The sequence below is a fragment of the Suricata suricatta genome, chromosome 10, assembly GCF_006229205.1.
Source record: "Suricata suricatta isolate VVHF042 chromosome 10, meerkat_22Aug2017_6uvM2_HiC, whole genome shotgun sequence".
NCBI classification, from domain to species: domain Eukaryota; kingdom Metazoa; phylum Chordata; class Mammalia; order Carnivora; family Herpestidae; genus Suricata; species Suricata suricatta.
Window position 1 is genome coordinate 85,959,477 of NC_043709.1, and position 21,036 is coordinate 85,980,512.

Here is a 21,036-nt window from a genome sequence, read left to right on the forward strand (position 1 = left end):
CCGGATTCTCGGATTCTGAACTAGATAAAATAATCTGAGGCATATGCTTTAACTTTCTTTTCCTCTACTGCACATGTCACATTTATAAATACAAATTTATTTTAATTTATATCATTTTATAATTTTATAACAGCTAATTTTATAACATTGGTATTGGTTGTTTTCTTTGAAGTATAAGCTCCACTACATAGGGTCCTTTGTTTTGTTTACTATTATGTTTCATTTTGCATGAAAGATATTTGACATTTGAAATATATTTGACACTCAAAAATTGTTGAATAAATATTCAAGATGTTGCCTTTATTTTTGTTCACACTGCTTTAAAAAAAAAAACAGCTTCAGGGGTGCCTGGGTGGCTTAGTTGGTTAAGCGTCTGACTTCAGCTCAGGTCATGATCTCACAGGTTGTGGGTTCCAGCCTCGTGTCAAGCTCTGTGCTGACAGCTCAGAGCCTAGAGCCTGTCTTCGGATTCTGTGTCTCCCTCTCTCTCTGACCCTCCCCTGCTCATGCTGGCTGTTTCTCTCTCTCTCTCTCTCAAAAATAAATAAAGCATTAAAAAATTTTTTTAAAAAGCCACTTGTAGGAAAGTGGATGGACCTAGACAGTGCCATGCTAAGTGAAATAAGTCAGGCAGAGAAGGACAGATAACATATGTTTTCACTCATAGGTCTAACAGGAGAAACCTAACAGAGGACCATGGGAAGGGGAAAGGGAGGGGAGGGGTTAGGGAGAGGGAATGAGGCAAATCTTGAGAGACTCTTGAATACTGAAAACAAACTGAGGGCTGAAGAGGGAGGGGGGAAGGTGAAGGGAGATGATGGTCATGGAGGAAGGCACTTGTGGGGTAGAGCACTGGAAACCAACTTAGTAATAAACTATTTTTTAAAAAGCCAAAAAAAAAAGAATGTTTACATCTAAAAAAAACCCAACATCATTATTTTCTCAATTTTTTGAGACAAGGTCACATCAGACTCATAATATAGTAACTTAGCATGTGGGTGGTTTTTCCAAATTTCTGCTTATGGGAATAAAGAAATCTTTTCTCAGGGCTACAGCTTGAGAATAGTTTAATATACATAACTTCTACCCAATTCTCAGACTCTACCAAGCATTTATATTATGTGACTTTATTATACTCAGGAATACTTTCTCCTCTCCTGTGGTTTTCTGTATCTCTTTATACACTTTTTTTAAGGAGATGTCCAGAATGCCTGAATGTTTTTAATTAGAATCTTTGTGGTTGCATAACTGGTTTCTTTTTTTAAAAAAAGTTTCACAGGTTATTCTGCAAAAAAAAAAAAATTGTCCTTGAACCTATTGAGTATAAAAGCTACAATTTTCAGCACTCAGTATAAAGCTCTTGTCACCTAACAAATACAATATTCAAATATTTGTTCTTATTCACTCTCCTCTTATCCTATTTGTGGGGATGTGAAAGCTGTCTCTTTGTGCATCAAAAACAAACACACACACACACACACACACACACACACACACACACACACACACGTAATTGAACACAGCTGGTAAATTATCTGGCACTAACTCCATGTCTTCCAGGAAGCAGACAAGTGGAATGAAGACACATCTTGTAAATGTGCTTTGCTTTCTCAAGTTAATGTCAGTTTTCTTTTCTTTTTTCTTTTCTTTTCTTTTCTTTTCTTTTCTTTTCTTTTCTTTTCTCTTTTCTTTTCTTTTCTTTTCTTTTCTTTTCTTTTCTTTTCTTTTCTTTTCTTTTCTTTTCTATGTCAGTTTTCTTAATTCATTTCCGTTGGCCTGAAAGAAACTTAACACATTCTATAAAACGTTGTGGTACAATCATAGCTTGAAAATTCTCAATTATCTCTTCTTCACTAGTATTTTAATGAAAGTTGGAAGAAGATGCATCAGGTGTTCTTAGTCAAATGGAATTTCAAATTATAAATTAACGAGGTCTGTGAAATACATGACTTAATACATGAATGACAGATGTTATCATAGTATAAAGTCTCCACCACAATAACTTCATGCTTGAGTAACACGGGCCAAACTCGTTTTTTTAAAAAACCTAAATAGTCAGTGTGGAGGTTCCTCAAAAAATTAACAATAGAACTCCCCTATGACTCAGCAATAGCACTGCTGAGGATCTACCCACGGGATACAGAAGTGCTGATGCATAGGGACACATCCAAATCATGGAAAGAGCCTAAATGTCCATCAACTGATGAATGGATCAAGAAGATGTGATATATATATATCACACACACACACAATAGAATACTACATGACAATGAGAAAGAATGAAATATGGCCATTTGTAGCAAAATGGATGGACCTGGAGAGAATCTTGCTAAGTGAAGTAAGTCAGGCAGAGAAGGACAGATACCATATGTTTTCACTCATAGGTCTAGCAGGAGAAACCTAATAGGGGACCATGGGAAGGGGAAAGGAGGGGAAAAGAGTTGAGGAGAGGGAGTGAGGCAAGTCATGAGAGACTTTTGAATGCTGAGAACAAACTGAGGGCTGATGGGGTTGAGGGGAAGGGGGTGATTGTCGTGGAGGAGGGCACTTGTGTGGAAGAGCACTGGGTGTTATATGGAAACCAACTTGGTAATAAACTATTTTTTAAAAAGAAGGGAGAAAATGTAAAAAAAATAAAAAAGCCTAATACATTTTTTAGCATTTTCCTAAGTATCAGGAGAAATCCTTCTTTAGGTTATTTATTTCTCTCCTCCCTTTTTACTTCTATCTATTTTCTAGTCACTGGTTTTAATGAGTTACAATTACCTGAGCAATTTTTTTTGTTTTATTACATACTAACCATACCTCTCATTATAAATTTGTATGTATCATGTGTTCCAGTGTTTACCTCCAATGCACAGCCATACACTAAACAATGAGTACTCTCATTCCTTTTTATAGTCTGGTTCATTATTACAAATTCATAAGTGATTTACTCTACCGTCATGAGTGAAGAGTGAGAGAACTCTCAGTGAAAGAACAAAGAACTGCTCAAAATAACATCATACTAATTTAATACAATGTTGGTTTAAAACACAGCAACATAATTTTCTTCTTCTCCTTACATATGTGTTTCATTGTCTGCTCTGGAAGAAGGTACAAAATATCCATCACTATTTAAGGGTTCTAAGTTTGCTTCATTCATATCTTTTCTTCCATTTTCTGATGCCTTGGTGTTTTTTCCTTGATATATTTTCTTCATAGTGAAAACTAATACAACAAGCAGAATAAGTGCTGAAAATCTTAAGCTTACAATCAAGCCCAAGTAGGTATTTCTGTTAAAAGAGAAAAAAAGTCATTTTCCATGTTAAATCACTTAGAAGAATTTAGAGTGTTGCTCCCCCGTAACCAGAAGACCTTAAAGGGGAAAAAATGGTGTTTGAAATTATACACAGGAATATTAAGGCAGCAATTCTAGTGGTTCTTCTTATTGATACACAGGAGGTTATTTTATATTATTTTAAAAGGAATATTAAGTCACAGAAACTAAGCATGATTAATGATCTACCTAAATGCTTTCCATAAAAGGTGTCATTGGAATGTTTAACATTCTCAAAGATGGATTAGTTCATGTGCAAGGGAAACAGACTATAGAGGAAATGAATTAATTATTAGATTATCATACTGAATCCATTTAGATTAAATCAGGAGCCAAAATTTAGTTTATAGGCTAAATGCAGTCCAAAAACTCTGCTGTGTGGCCTACTGGAAGTTTTAAAGAAAACTACAGTAAATTATCTTGCACACATGGTCGATAATTATGACTCTCAGCTTTGGTTGCACATAAGAATTATCTCGGGAGCTTTTTAAAAATCTTGTGCCCAGGCCACACCCCTTGAAAAATTAAATAAAATTTCTGAAGATTGGACACAGATATTTGTAGTGTTTAAAGCTCTGCAGATGATTATAATTAGTAATAAAGATTAATGATCACTGACCTGGTAGGTTAGGAAACACTCACTGGCCTCATGACATTGTTAACTAGTTGGTGACAAGCTTTACACACACACACAAATATGTGAGCAATTATTAGGTTTAACTGAAGATAAATCAATTTATAGAATTTTGAGTCATATAAGCTTAAATTTATTAAAATTACAATAGAATCTTGTGGTGTCCCAAATATAATAAAAAATATTTTAAACCTTCAAATATATTTGTCTCATCTTTGGGTTATGTCAAGTAGTTCTACACCAATGTTAAATTTTCCATAATTTCTATTGATACCAAGAAAAATTACTATACATTTCTGGTTATGTAACTGTTGCTGAGAAAACTTGAGTAAACTGGGTTTAGGTTTGGGATTGATATCATAATGTAGATTTCTACTCCTTGGAGTAGGAATTGTTTACATTATTTGTCTATTGTAGATAAAATCAATGAACAGTCATCTGGTTACCTTAAAATAGTAAATACAAAAAAATCATAAGGTAAATAACTTATTGCTGTTTCTTCACTGGGGAACACACTGCTCTTTTTTTAAATTCCACTTTAGACAATCTATAGGCAGTTACTTTGCAAAGTACTTTAGGCAATGAACACAACTGACCAAAAGGAAAGTAATAAGGGCCACAAGTGAGCTTCAAAGTGTTGAGTTCTAAAGAGAGTTAGTAATTGCCAGCTGGTTGGAATGTTGCAAACTTCATGACAGAAGGCCATCTCATTGGAATCATACAGTAGTAGCTTTCTTAGACTGCCTTCTTTCACTTGGCAATGTATATTTAAGATCCTTCCTTGTTTCAGGACTCCTGGGTGGCTCAGTTGGTTAAGCATCTGACTCTTGATCCTTGTTCAGGTCTTGATCTCAGAGTAGTGAGTTCAAGCCTGTGTAGGGCTCCACACTGGGCAAAAGATTCTGCCTTGCCTTTCTGTAGCTTGATTGCTAATTTCTTCTTATGGCTGAACAGTAATCTCTTGTGTGAATGTACCACAGTTTGCTTATCCATTTATTATAGAAAACCATCTTAGTTGCTTCATTTTTTTTTGCCAATTATGAATAAAGCTGCCATAAATATTTGCATGTAAGTTTTTGTATGGGTCTACACTTTCAGCTTATTTGGATAAATACCTAGGAGCACAATTGCTTGACCATATAGCAAGCCTATGGGTAGCTTTATAAGAAACTGCCAGACTCTTCTAAAATGTCAATACCATTTTGCATTTGTACCAGCAAAAAAAAATTTCCTACTGTTCCATATCTTTGCCAAATTTGGCACTATTTTTTTTATTTTTTAGGAGCTCTTTATATATTCAGGACATATACCTTGTGTCTAGTTATAAGTTACACATTCTTTTTCCAATTTATTTTTTGTCTTTGAACTTTGCTTGAGTTTTGGGACACAAAATTTTTAAAATATTTAATCATTTGTTTTTCTACTGTGGTTTTAGGGGGTTGGATCATACTGAGAAACACATTCCTGCTTCCTAGATAATTAGAAGTATTTATACCACAGTTTTTTTCTAATACTTGTCATTTTGTATGTAAATATATGCGTTTGATTAATGTGGACTTAATTTTTATGTAATGTTAAAGTACTATTGCAACTGTTTTTTTCTACATGACCATTCAGTTGTTTCCTCCTGAATCAAAGAATGTAGAAACAACATTTTTCTTTTTTTCCCAGATCTATGACCTGAACTCCAGCCAATCATTTTGTGACTTCTTAGAGAAGCCAAAAGCTCATTGAAAATAGTTTTCTTTAGTATTAGGAGAGATTTTAGAAACAACAACAACAACAACAACAAGACTGAGTTTGTTATTAGCTATATGATTTTGAACAAATTACTTATTCTTTTTGAGTCTTTATTTCTTCATATTTAAGGAAAAAGGAAAAAATATCCATCTCCTACAGTTGCTAAGAGTATTAAAATGAGATACCATGCTGTCTGATACAACAGGAATACAAAGTTCCTTAATGGTACTTATAATCATTATTATGATTATACTAAAAATCATATGTCATCTTTTAGGAATTAATATAGTAAAAAATAATTAATGAAATATATTTATGACAACTTACCCATATAATGTAGAATTATACATCCGGCAAAATCCTCGCTTCCCACAGCTGCTGGTGGACCACTTCATACAAGCTTTATCAATCAGAGCCCCAAAATATATAGGAGCTGGAATTCCTCCTGCAACAGGAGACGAGAAAAGGCCAATTCAAGAAACATGTTTCAAACATAACAGGGTGATATTACAGATTGACACACTTTAAATAAAGTAAAAGTTGAAAAGTTTGGAGCACCCTTTCATTGTTTTGACCTAAATTTACTCAGGAATTGAGACTGTTAGAAGTCTCAAAGTCTCAAATCACATATAATAGTATAGATATCTGTTATCTACCTCACCCTGCCAACGTACATAGGGAAGAGAAGACGGAACATTAAATGTCTGTACACTGTACTTCTTGTAATTCCCAAGTAACTTAAGCCTAACTGGAGAAAAGGAGAATGTAATCAGTAAAACACAGAAGTTATGTTGGTTCATACATAATTCTTCTTAGGCAAGGAAAACTGAAGAATGAGAGTAGAACTGTAACTTCACAGGGAAAGGAAAATGCTCTCAACTCAATTACTGCAAAGTTAGGAGTCTTGAACCCTATTCTTAAGAAAATTAGAAGGTAGGGGTGCCTGGGTGGCTAAGTTAGTTCAGTCCAACTCTTGGTTTCTGCTCAGGTCATGATCTCACAACTGAAGCCTTTGTCAGGCTCCGCACTGAGTATAGGGCCTGCTTAGGAATCTTTCTCTCTCTCTCTCTCTCTCTCCCTCTTTCTCTCTGCTTCTCCCCTGTTCATGCCCTCTCTCTTTCTCTCAAAAATAAATAAATATACAAAAAATTGGAAGATAAATGCCAGCACTAGCTCTTCCTCCCCTGACAAGTACAGGCCCAGCTTCACAGAATTCTAGGCTCTTGGCAAGTTGTCCTTTCTTGGCTCAGAACTCGCCTTCCACCTTCTTGGTGTCATTAAAGTCTAAAACCCTGCATTTTCTCTCCATTGATTGTGCACATTGAAAAAAACCTCCTGAAGCAGTGTGGGCAGTTTAAGTTAGGGCCTATGGCTGAATTTTGTTTCTGTTAATGTTCTGATCACAATAATGCCTAGGTGTCTAGTGGTCTGTGCCTAACCCAGTTTTTATTTGTAGTGTATGGTTTTACAGAATGCAAGACTTTTTAGAAATACATATGCTGCCTTATAGCAGAAGTGCTGGTCTGTTCCTACTGCTATTTTAATAAACTCTGAGATAAACTCCTAGTTCAAAGCACTAGTAATTTGAATAAAATAAAATTTTATAAAGTTTACTATATTCCATATGGTGGAACTGAAGTGGCCATGATTTTACTTTGTTCTTTTTGTATTTTGATGAGTGACTGACAATTTTTATTTTGTTACATAAAAATGGTAGTGATTCATATTTTAAACATTTTATTGATTCCATTTACTTTTAATAAGTCTCAACTTTCTGAGAGAGAAAAATCTGAGATGACAAAAGTCTGGCTTCTGGGGTCAAACATATCTGAGGAAAACTGGTACTGAAAAGTGGGTGTGAAGTTTATAGCTTTCCAAAAGTCACAGCCACCCTTTGAAAAATGAAAAATGCATGCCGATAATTTATTTCCCCATATAATACCACCAGTCTTGACCAAATTAATGCATTAAATATTTTAGGTAACAAACTTGGTCTTAAGTAATTACTAGAATTTTAAAACTTCAAATAATCTATTTTTTATTATCCTTTTCAGTTTAATAAATCTCTATGGACCCCTCGCAATTTACACATATTTTGTATTCAAGACAACTATTTGTGAACTGAAAGTTCACTACTCAGGATTGCAGTTTTTCCCCCCTTAAAAGCAGTTAGATTCTACTGTGCCATATACTGGACATATCAAAATAGTGTGCTCACAATTAGTATGACAACATTCCTTGCTTTCTGTTTTACAGCATTAGAAGAATTTCCTCTAGTCTCAATCTTATTTCAGCATCTAAGGAGGCGTCCTTACTCCCCACATTCTATTTTCATCTTATAGCTTCTATGACCTAGCTTCTAGTACTGAGGCATGTCTACTGTATCTGGAGGCAGGGAGCTTCCAGGACAGACAGAGCTGTGAGATTAGAGAACAGAAGGAAGCCTGGGTTGAGAACTAAGTGGAATCCTCAAGTATCTCCATCTTCTCTCCAGGCGCTTTGTATTTCCCTTTTCTACCTTTGAGGATCTGTGGCTTTCTCTCAAAATATAATTCTTGTACAACTTCTCCAATGCACTTAGCCATAGAGTTATGCTTCTTTCTTTTACTTACATCAATCCCAGGGACTGACCCCTCCTGCTTACTTTTCCTTCTACCATCAGTGGTTGCTTCCAGGCCATGGTCAGTCTTCTACCCCAATCTCTAGAAGAATGATGCTCTTTCCCCACTTCTCAGGAATAAGCATGTTATGTTAATATGACTTACAAAGGGACTTGCACAGGAGTTAGGTTAGGAGTTATTGAGCTAACAAGGACAATCTGTGTGGTATAAATGGCAAATGAGAACAAGGGGTAAAGGATGATATACTACATCTTGTACTAATCACCTTATTTGAATATTTAGATGTAGGACTCTACCCTCTGGAGTCTACAGCCCTACTCTTTCACAAAACAAACAAACAAAAACAACAAAACCAAATAACAAACAAAACCTCAAAAACCACACCAATTTTCTGAGCTTTATTTCATACAGAATACTGGTTTAGTCCAAGATGTCAGTCCTACTACCATTTAGTTCTCATTTCCTCTTGTGTTTTTAACTACTGATAAAGACTAGGTTCCCCAGCCTTAGAGAAGTGGGACAGCAAAAAGTCTGCTCCTATTGTTTCACACAATTTCAGCCTGACTGGATTCCCAGGCCTTCTAAGCTATTTTGGGCATTAACATCTTTGTGTAGAAGAAAGGTCCTTCACATTGCCTATGGGAATATTCCTAATTCTGAAAGTAGAGAAACTTGGGAGATCACTTATCTTTGTCTTAGAAAGAGTGTAAAACAAATATGATGACTCCTTGTTCTCGTTAAAGCTTGACTTCAACTAGAATTAACAACCAAATTCTCTTTTAACTTACTTAGTTTTCCTCTCTCATTATTTTTTATTTACCACATAGAAATTATTTTGAATTGTACCTTTTAAAAATTTATTATAATTGGAAATTAATTATATTCAGTCTGTGAACTTTGGCATGAAAATTTATAAAATTTTAATCTATATATTTAGCATACCTAATGCTCGTATAGTTAGTGAATGGAAACCCACCGCAAGGGATTTCAGCTCAGGTTGAACATTTCTGAAATAAGATAAAGGTAAAGAAACATTAAACATCTCTAAAATACCAAACTGAGTTCAATAGTAAAACATTTCTTGGGGCTCCTGGGCGACTCAGTCAATTAAGCATCTGACTTTTGATTTTGACTCAGGTCATGATCTCAGGGTCATGAGATAGTGTCCCATATGAGGATCCAAGCTGATCATGGAGCCTGCTTAAGATTCCCTCTCTTACACTCTCTCTCTGCCTGCCTTTCTTTACTCTCTATCTCTCTTAAATACACACGTACATAGCTCAGTGTCATTGTTCTTCATGATCAAATGAAAACCCTCAATTGAATGGCAGACATTATTTCAAATTGTCCATCAGTTGTTTTAAAAGGGGAACATCTGAGTGATAATAATTATTTTTCTCTTATTGTTTAATATTTTGAGATTTCAAGATAGTTTAACATTTTCACATTTGATCCTTTGAAATACTCTCAGTTTGTGATTGGAACAGACTTAATTATGCCTACAAAGACACAGATCTCATATGACCCATTCATTCACGTGATACAGCAGATACTTTTACTGAGGTCTTGGTATGAGGACAACTCTTTTACCATCTTATTTCTGCCAATGTTGCTAACAGCAAAGCTCACTAATATGATTCATAAACCATATAATGTAACCAGGAGTATAACCAAAAAAGATACTTGTGTATTCTAGTGTTTAATGTGTTTAAATGTCATTTTAAAGGGGGCAAGCACATTTGTATCCTCTTTTAGAAATTTACTCACTCTTCCACTTAGAAATTTCTTTTGATCATTCCATTTTTATGTGTTCAATGAGATGATGACACTACCTTACCTGTGATAGCCTAACACACTTCAAGTGAAATGAATTATTCAGCAGCAGTGTCAGGATAGGGAGGAGTTAACTGGGGCTCAAAAATCCTGTTTTTATGGAAATACTTGATTAACTTTGCAAAGTGTTTTTTTTTTTTATTTGAACTGTTTGGATGACTTTATTTTTTCATAGAGATAAGCAGACTTAGTCATTCAACAGACATTTGCTAAGTGTCTCCTATGACATTCCATGCTAGTTCTTGTTCTTGAATAAAGAGATAAACGGTGTTTCAATTCGAATAAATGACTTGGAGAAATCATGTTACCTCTCTTAGCATCAGTTTCCATTTTCCTGGGTCCCTGGGTTCCCACCTTCACCTGGTTTAGTTCATTCTTTAATCACACCCAGTCTCCGGCTCCTCCATGTCACTCAAACTCTTTGATTATATCCCTTGTTACCAGCAAAATCCTTAGATCATAACTTCTTAGAAAACTTTTCACTTTCTTGTTCTAACAAAGCCTGGCATCCCTCGATGGTTCTCCTTCTATGCAACTCTTTCAATAGGGGGCTGTTTTTCTCCCACAGCCTGAGGTCTCACTGAACCTCAAGAATAAATGTCCTTCTTCCTTTCTTCTTTTCTCTTTCTTCCTTCCTTTCTTCCTTCCTTCCTTCCTTCCTCCCTCTCTCCCTCCCTCTCCTTCTTTTTCTTTCTTTCTTTCTTTCTTTCTTTCTTTCTTTCTTTCTTTCTTTCTTTCTTTCTTTCTTTCTCTCTTTCTTTCTCTTTCTTTCTTTTTCTTTCTTTCTTTCCCCTTTCTCTTTCTCTTTTTTCTTTCCTTCCTTTGTTCCTTTCTGTTCTTTTCTTCCCTTTTCTTCCTTTTCTTTTTTCTTCCCTTCCCCTTCCCCTTCTCTTTTCTACTTTCAGACCCTATTGCCTCCTCTGAAAGACCTCTAACTTCTCTCGAGTGCTGTGCCATTCTAATATACCATTCTCTAACTTACTAGCTAGAGTATCTATGTACTGGCACATCACTACCCCCATCATTCCTTGGCAATTTTAGTACTAGGCTGTCACTTTTTCCCCAAAACCATATCTGCCACTTGTTCTAGTTATTTTAATAATCCACATAAAGCATCCTCGCAATGATCTGGCCTACATGTTTCTTGACCTCCTCACCCCTTTGGTCTTATCTCACTCATTTCATGGCCATGCCAATCAGTACATACTTCTCTAATTATCAGTTTTGAGCATCCGTTTTCATAACCACCTCTTAACTTCACTCTCTCCAATAAAACAACTCCAACAAAGCTCAGCCCCACAGGGCTTGTCAGGACCTTTCCACACTCCACCTTGTCCCACACCATCTCCATTTTCACATTCTCACTTCTTTCCTACCATGTTCTCTCATTACATTAAATTTTAATGTCCCTCCTATCCATTATTGTCCCAGGCAAAGAAAAATGCTTTCATTCAACCCCTCTCCTTTCTGTACCTGTACCTAAAGAGCTGTGCTGACTGGAGGAAATCATTCAAACATTCTGACTAAGCAAATTTTAAATTCTAAGTGCAAACCCCCAGGGCCTCCGGTACAATCCTACTGTATTTTACTAGTCCGTTTTCCCAGTTTATTCTCCCAGCCTTCAAGATGACTAGTTATCATTTTCTGATCTCATTTCAAGCCTCTTTTTTTCTTCTCTCTCTTAACTGATTACCTTGCATTTTATTTAGCAGAAAAAGTAGAAGCAATCAGAACAGACTTTCAATTCCCTTGTATGACTAAAGCTACACATGTAGTTTTATTTTTTATTCACATAGAAGACATTCCTTTCTGTAGTAGAGCAAACTCTGTGTACTTGTTCATGTCCCCTTTCATCTCCTGTCATTGTTCTCTTTCTTTCCTGCACTATCAATTTCCTTAAGCTCTACTAGATAATTTTCATCAGTACACAAGCAAGCATATCTAACATAAACAGAAATCTTGACACCACACTCCTGCAAACTTACCATACCTCTTCCCTGCCTCTTTATATAACATTATTAATATAAAGGATTTTCCTTGAGTATCTTCACTTTCCCTTCTTGCATTTACTTTTCATCCTCTGCAAAGCAGCCCTCTTTCCTCCTATCTTTATGCATTACTTTTGTTAAAGCTAGTGGTTACCAGCACGTAGTGAAATACAACGATTAACTTCCTAACCTTTAACTGCCATGACCCACCCTCTTGGTTTCTCTCCAACTTCATGGGGCCTCCTTTCTAGTTTCTTTCAATGGATTCTCCTCCTATTCTTGGTTTCTGAAATTGGAGTGCCTGGGTCTTGGTTTTAGAATCTTGTTTCTGTCTGTACTCAATCCTTAGAAGATCTCAACAGTGCCAAGAATTTAAATAACATCTGTATGCTATTCATTACAAAATTAATGTCTCCAGCTCCAATATTTCATCAATAGGCATCTCAGACTTAACAGGAATAGAACAAAATGTTGCTTCTCCACTCTCTTCAACCTACTCTTCCTTCATCTTAGTTTGCTGAAAGCACCACCATCTTGTCAGAGCTGAGCTAGGACCTTGGCGTCATCCTTAAATTTTTCTTCTTACATGCCACATTCAATCCACCAGCAAATCCTATTGACTTGGTCTTAAAAACAGATCAAAGACTGAAACTCATGTCACTTTCTACTTCCTTTATCATCACTATCCTCCATCAAACTCCCATCCTGTGAAGAACTATCATAGTCTTCCATTCTCCCTGATTCCATTCTTGAGTTCCAAAAAATTTGATCTCCACACAACAGCCAGAGTCATCTTATAATTAAATAAGTATAAGTCTAATGCTCAGTGGCTCTGCTGGATTATTAATACAATTAGAATAAATTCCAAAATTGTTACCATAACCCACAGGGTATGTTTTACCTGGACCATGCTCTTCATTTATCCCCAGATCAGCATAGCTTACACCCTCAATTTTTATTCTGCTCTCTTATCAAATGACTTCCAATGCACAATATTTGAATTATTACCATTTATTTGCCCCACTTCTAAATTCTTACTCTGAGTTATTTGTCTTCCTAGTGCTTAACACTTCTATTTTACATATTTACTTTCTTGTTGTTTTTTTCTTTATACCCATCCAGTCCCCCATTCTTCACCCTCACTGGAAGCTGATTAAAGCAGAGTCTTATCACTTATGTTCATAGTTCTCTCCTCAGATCCTAGAATTGTGTCTGACATACAAAAAGAACATAATAAATGAGTGAATATCATCATTTCTGCTTAGTTTGGTTTTAATAATAGCCTTATGATGTAAGCATTTGTAAATCATTAATAGACTGAAGTTTATATTTTTATTCTATAGTCTGCTTCACAAAAGTTTTCTTTCATTAAAATCAAAGGCTAGTGAGAGATAAGTAATGTTTTTTGGCAAATGGTGATATTTATCTTAATCACTTAAAAAGGTAAAGTATAAATGTCATTAATGATGAACCAATGTTCTTTAAAACTGTCTTTTCACTCTGCAAGGATTTTAAATTAAAAATCTAAGAGTTATTGAGATAAAGCTAATAAAGAGTTTTGAGATAGTTTTTTTCTGATGGTTAATGAATCTGTACTTTGGCAAATATGGAAGACTTCTGTTTTTGAGCAGATGACATTTTATATTAAGGTGGAGATATAGCTGTAGAATAAATTAACATAAATAGTTTAACAAGATTTGGGATAAGAATAGACCTTAAACAATTATAAATTCTGTCTACTCATGTATATTCATTTTAACACAACTTAGCACATTTATTTTCTTTCCCTTCCATGTCATGTTTGTTGGCTAACAGTGAATTTGTGGTCAACTACCTATGTCCTAAAAGTATAATTTGGATGTTAGCCCAGGTCACCATATTTACACCTCTATATTTTTGAGACCTACATGCAAGCTTTAATATGTTTTCAGTTTTAGGTAACTGAATAATTTACTTCACCCACAGGGCCTGTGTGATCTCTCTTCCTAACTCTCCAACCTTATCTTATGTCATAGCCCTGTCACTCAGCATGTTCCAACCAACTTAAACACTCCAGCTCCTTCTGACCTTGAGGAATTGGCACCTATACTCTTTTTCTATAAAGTTCTTCATTTGGCTAATGTCAACGTATTCTCTAGACTTTAGGATTCAATGTTGCGTTTTTTTTTTTTTTTTTGAGAAGTCTCTGAGTCCTTTTTGTCACTGCTCCTCACTTCAATTCTAAATTGGGTTTTTCCTCTTTATTCTTTTTAATATTGTTCTTTCCCTTATTGGTACTAATGACAACTTGTAATTATGTGTTTATTTTTAAGTTTATTTTTCTTACATTAGTATTTCATGTCATACGCTAATGTGTATCTATCTGTTTTATTCACCATAGAATATTCTTTAAGCATGGTCTAAGTATTTGTCTAATGAGTGAAAAAAGGAATAAATTCCACTAATATATTTTTCTTATCTTTGAGGGTATTTGAGAGTCCAGGTCCAAAGCTATTTTGAGGATAAATTAAAAGCTTCAGAATATCGTAGATGGTTTACATTACACATTCTGGTTCTCAAATGTTTTCTTTCAATTAATCAATGGTTGATTCACTATGACAGGCCCATCCTGGTGCAAGGCATCTCAAAATTAGAAGTTCTTTTAGAATCACAACATGGATTTTGTTTTTCACAGTTGAAGTGATTGTCAATCACTCTATGTCACAAATTTTTAGTAAAAGGAGAAAGTGTGAAATATTTTTTATCATTAATTATGGCATTGCAGTATCACAATAATCCTAAGAAAATGCATTCTTAGAAAATTAAAATTTAACAAGATATAAATTCGCATTCCAAATATATTATGGGAAATATGTACATTATCAGGTGTGTTTATAGTCTAAATATAGATTAAATGCTTTTAAAAAGTCATACTTACTTAAAAACCAGCATGATAGTTGGAGTGCTTCCCAATGAAGAGAAAAAATAATTCAAGACTTGCACAATTACATAAATATAAAATTTTTTTGCACATTGATTGTCTCTTGGGCATTCACCCAAATTCACTGAATTATTTTTGTTCTGGGCATCAGTTACTTCCACACAACTACAGTTATAAAACACCTAAAAATAGTTTTTGAAATATTACAGAATATATTTGCAAAATATGACTGGTTTATAAATACATTTCATTATAGTTAAACAAGTCTCATCCATCAAGCTAAAATATTTACAGTTTTTAAAACATATAGTTGCTTAACAGTTGAAAGGCAAATTGTTTCCTGTATTACTCACTAGAAAACAAAAAAGCAATTCACTATTAACATTTAATTAATTCCTAATTTAAGAATTAGAAAAGAATAAAAAATGTAATGTTTGGGACACTGTAAATAATTTCTTATTAATATAATTTTTAAAAATATTTTTCTCCCACTCATTCTCACTTTCTATAAAATATCTGGTTACTCTCTTTAACAATCCTACTAAGTGTCAGGAACATTCTCTGGGGAGAGGCTACTCAGAGAATCCAGAAAATATAGTATTTTTGTGGGGGGAAACCTGGGACTAGAGCTACCCATTAGAACTGGGGCAGAATCTAGGGTAATGGGAATGAGGCAAGCATACTGCAGCTACTTCGTCCGGAGAACACAACATCCAAGAGCTCAGTAACAGATTAGAGGATAGATGATGCTCTCACCAGGGAGGTTCAACACAACAGAACACTAGTGAATAGAGCACAGGAGAAGAAATCTTAGGAATGAATGATTTTAAGATTTGATTTGGCAGGCAGTTTATTTATATAGGTGGCTTTAATAAATTCTGTTAAGGCTAGGCTAAACTAAGGTTTAAGGGAAGCTTAAACCTCTTAATACTCTAGACTATTTACTGAAGAAGGAATTGGCAGAGAATTTGAATCAATACTTATCTGATGACCAAACTTTACTTTTGGTCTAGGAAATATCGAGGAATCCTTTATGTATCAAGCCTATTGACCAATAAAACCAAATTCAAGTAAAAGGACATTTTTTGAATAATTAGGAAGGGGTTACTAAAGGAGGGATTATTACTAAGGATTTGGTAAAAGAACTAAACAGTAGTCCCCAAATGTTATAGTCATTGCCAGTATTAACAAAGTGTCTCCACAGTACACAGAGATCTCTTTAGGATTCTAACATCATGTCTCTTCCAGGCTTTTCCTAATGGGCCAAGTGGGATCATGCATTAAATGTGGCATTCTCAGTGAAAGGCATTTAAAGCCACCAATATAAAATATGGATTTTTAAGTACAGTCCTTGGAGCTTATTTGTGCAAATTTATGCCCTCGCTTCAAAGAATCTAGGTGCTTTATTCCTCAAAGTTCTCATGTCCTTCACTAATATAATTAGTAGGATTAGAGACAAGGAAAAGATGAAAGAAGTTTGAAAATCAAAGACAGAAAGGTGTGGAAGATGCTAATGATCATAGCTGATTATATTGTTAATGTTGGTGATAGGAAAATGGCTCCTCAACTTTGTGAGTATTCAGTAGATTGGAAGTGGAATACCTGATCCCCAACTACTGGAAATTAACTCAGAGAATTAGAGAGAACCTATAGTTTGCATGGAAAGGAATGTGAAGAAGGGTATGGTATTTCTATGGAAGTTGTTAGGAATAGGCAGGTAAACAACTAAGTTGTCCTGAATAGAAATGCCACCCTTGGAGATATCAAAATTGGAAGCCAAGAATTGGATTTGACTGTCCAACTCATGTGAGCATGAAGCCTTGATTAATTTTTTGGAAAATCAAAAGGGTAGTGAGTCTAAGGCAATTTTGCATATAGATTCTTCTTCTGGAGAGACAGAACGAGCTGACAAGCATTTGGGTCAGAACTTTCCTCTAACTTCTGAAGGGTAGGGGAGAAAGTACCTCTAATTTAATCTAATTAGTCAACTGAAGTGCTTCCTAAAGATCCTAGATGCATCTAAATTCCATAAGGTCATATTCTCATAAATTCAAGAGGGAAAATAAGAATATCTCAAATGAGAATTCAAGCAACAGAAAAACCTATTTATGTTTCAAGCAGAATTTTATTGGAGGCTTTTGTTTAGACAACCTCACAACTATCACAAAGACAGACAATATTGGGAGTCTTCTTCTTTTGTCTTTTTATCGGAGACCTTAGTTACAGAAAGATTTGATAAGGAATTGTTAAATCAAATCTGTGAATTTGATCAAGGAGAGAAGAAAAAATAAAAACAAATACTCACTATAGGCTTTTTATTGCCACTTGAAAATTTGCAACCTGCTAGACAAGGTGACATATAAGTTACTCCATTATCTCCACAGACTGGTTCCCAGTGACTTTCATCACAATTGCAGTCTGAGTTGCAATAAGAAAGTGGTACATTTATGTGAGATGACACTGGATCATTTCTGGAGATATAAGGTAGACATATATCAAAGAAAGAGAAAGAAGAAGGAGAAATAGGAGATGGAGGGAAGAGAGGAAAGAGAGAGGAAGGGCAGAGCAGGAAAGAAAAGCAAAGGGAAGGAAGGAAGAGAGGAGACCATGGGGGGAGAGAGAGAAGAAGGAAGAGGGCAGAAAAGGGGAAAGTAGAGGAGAGCAGAAGAGAAACAAGAAAACAGTTGAGCTCTAATTAGTCAGAGAAATTTGATGAATGATGACACAAAAAATGGCATTCTTAAATTCTGCTTATTACCTTAACACCCCCCATCTTCACCCAGATATGATTTATGACCTCATAAAATGTAAAAAAGAAAAAGAGGATCAATAAGACAAGACTTAGATAGTAGATCTTTGTGGTCCTACTAAGAAGTTACTCATTAAACAAGTCACTTCATTTTTATGAGACTCAGTTTCTCTTCAGTAAGGTGATAAATGAAGGTTATCCCCAGCTTACTATAAAGTCCCATGAATCTGTTAGTGTTACTTAGTTTGAATTTTAAAATCTATATTCCAACCACATAAGAAAAGAATTCAACATGGTCAAAGCAGAACTCCTAATGATCAATTTTTAGAAATCAAGAATAATAAATTCAGTTGAAAAGGACAAGAAAAACTTCATACAATTTTTAAATTAAATGACAACATACTTTTAAATGAGGACTATAAAACATGGTTATATTTATTTATAAGATATAATTTTATAGTATACCTAAAACTATAAAATGTATTATGTGTATAATTTAATTTTATAAATTTTTTAAATTATCCTTTTGTTACTGATAAAAATCTTAATAACAATTGAGAATTGATTACTTATCTTTGAATAAGATACTTGTAATTACTCTTCTTGAAATAGTTTTGTCATTTTTAAGTCACAGATAATAACATCAATTGCATAGGAACTTTTAAAAATAATTAATATGGCAGTTCTCAAGTTTTTATTCTTGGTAGCCCTTCACAGTATTGAGAACCCCAAAGGTGGGTTATATGTATTGATATCAACATGTATATACTCTAACTAGAAATTAATATCAAAAATTTTTAATAAATGAGAATACAGAAGCACACATTATTAGCCACCAGACTGATGTTATCATTACATTATTGTAGACTTAGAAAATATCACTATACACTCATGAGAAAATGAGAATAAAACAAATACTATCATGGTATTATTATAAAAATAGTTTAGAATCTGCTGAGTCTTCAATAAGGTCTCAGGGACCCCTATTGACCCTCAGACCACATTCTAAGAACCTCTGCACTAATTCATATTTTAAAAACTTAGCCCTGTTACTAGTACTTCATAAATGTGGAATACATCTATTCTATCATTTGCTATCATTAAACTATGATTTTCATGAAGGCAGCGATGTATCCTATAAATTTTCTTGACCTTTAAGGAAGCATTCAGTAAAATTTTACTGAATGAAAAGCATCCCATACAACTCTAGCTGCTTTCTTTTGAATAGATAACACAGTTACTATACTTGCTTTTAGGGAACTGGCTTTAGACTAAAGCATATCTGACAACTGGGAACCCTTAGAACTACTGATGAAATATAGCATCAGTATGGAGTCATCATGTGACTTCAAATAAGTCATGGTTCCTCTGGATCTCAACTAATAAGTTAAGAGAATGTAAGAGGTTTGAGATTTGTGATCTCTAAGATTCTTTTACCTAAAAAGTTCAATGTTCTAGAATGGTTTATGCTGCGTGAAATATGTCAGTCACAGAAAGACAAATATCATATGATTTCACTTATATGTGGAATTTAAGCAAAACAGATGAACATAGGGAAAGGGAAGGAAAAAATCAGATACAAACAGAGAGGAGGCAAACCACAAGAGACTTTTAAATATAGAGAACAAACTGAGGGTTGCTGGAAGGCTATTGGGTAGGGTGATGGGCTAAATGGGTGATGGGCATTAAGCAATGGGTGTCATATGTAAGTGATGAATCACTAAATTCTAATCATGAAACCATTATTACACTGTATGTTAACTATCTTGGAATAAAAAAAAAATCAATGTTCTAAGTACTCTGTATTTACCAGAGTGGGTAATGGGTAATGGTGGATAGGAGTAATTACCAACAGTCAGGATTAAGAGGAAGCAGAGAGATAATTCAAAACCAGGTTGACAGGTCTCCAAGAATAGGTAAGGAATAGTGGGGAAATTTGACAAGTTCAAACTGATACCTCATGGGATCCAAATTTTAGAAGCTCAGAGCTTCTAAACAGCACTAGGTAGCATAGTTACACAAGTGTAATCCAAAGATTTTTCCTTGTTATCTGAATGTGAACCTTTATAAGCTTAAATTGTTGGCTATATTCAGGAGATTATAAGAAATTTGGGGTAGAGACTGGAGTACTGAGAATTCATCACAATACTTGATAATAATACAAGGTAAAAATTTTCTAGGGTCTTATATACAATTATATTTAGGATATTTATTAATTTTACTGCTAATAAAGATAATATCATAATAAAGTATTAGCTTGCAGAAAAGAAGAATTCAATACAATGTAAGGAAGTGTTTTCTTATAAAGACAGTTTTAACCATTACAATTAACTGCAGGTAAGAATTTCTCAGTTACTTTTGGAAAATGTTAGTTATATTCCTCCTATAATGCATCCAAAATTGTAGTAGTTAAGCCTAAAAGTTTTGGAGTCAAAACTCCCCAATTTAAGTCAGAATCTTAACATTGCTAGTCATGTAATATGTGTATTTCTCTAAGCCCTGCTTTCTCTATCTACAAAATGGGGGTAAAATTACCTGTTAGTCATTATAAACATCCCCCAAAAGATAACTATTATTGCTAAAACTTATGTAGTTTTTCCTTTAGGAAGGAATAAAAGGAGAACTTTTTGAGATCTTAGGAAGTGGAGGTTTTAAGAATTTGTAAAATGAACTTTTTCTCAGTTAAAAGAAAGTTTAGCTGATATTGCTATCTTCCCTGTTTTCCTTATAGTATTTTACTATATAGTTTATACATTGTGCAATTAGTAATATTGATATATACAAACCCGTCATAGGTCAATGTTAGGCCAGCAACTGGTTTGTTTTCACAAATTACTGCAAAATTAAATTGCTGAATTAGGAGGGACATTGCAGTGCAAAAACATGATAATTTGGCAATTCCAAGCAAGCTAAATTTGAATTTTTTAATGATGTATCCTCCTGTAAATATTCCAGTTGCAATAGTTGGTAAGGTTATGGTTCCTAGAAATAAGAGAAAAATTATTGTTATATAAATATGGTTATTCTGAAATGTCTTATAATATGAAACAGAGTGTATCAACCAAACTTATCCCATATTGCTACTTAAGTAGAAAGCTTACAGCCCTGCATGGAGGTAGGAGATCAGTGTACCATCTGGGAGAAACAAAAATAACCTCCTGATGCTGATGCTAGGATTTGGCCTTCCCAATAGCAAAAGTCATGGACTGAAAATATTTGAATGTCTGAACAG

General features: G+C 34.5%; 1 protein-coding gene across 1 annotated transcript in view; it reads right to left on the reverse strand.

The window, feature by feature from the left end:
- Positions 1 to 2,991: 2,991 nt before the first annotated feature.
- The window catches only part of SLCO1B3 (solute carrier organic anion transporter family member 1B3), a 58,938-nt gene continuing 40,893 nt past the window's right edge, over positions 2,992 to 21,036 (reverse strand). Inside the window, exons 9-14 of the mRNA XM_029954365.1 lie at positions 20,591 to 20,786; positions 17,361 to 17,526; positions 15,053 to 15,237; positions 9,257 to 9,321; positions 6,021 to 6,138; positions 2,992 to 3,275 (exon numbers count right to left, since the gene is read on the reverse strand). Of these exons, the coding sequence (XP_029810225.1) occupies positions 3,062 to 3,275; positions 6,021 to 6,138; positions 9,257 to 9,321; positions 15,053 to 15,237; positions 17,361 to 17,526; positions 20,591 to 20,786 (944 nt within the window). The 3' untranslated portion in view covers positions 2,992 to 3,061. The remainder of the gene's footprint in view (positions 3,276 to 6,020; positions 6,139 to 9,256; positions 9,322 to 15,052; positions 15,238 to 17,360; positions 17,527 to 20,590; positions 20,787 to 21,036) is intronic.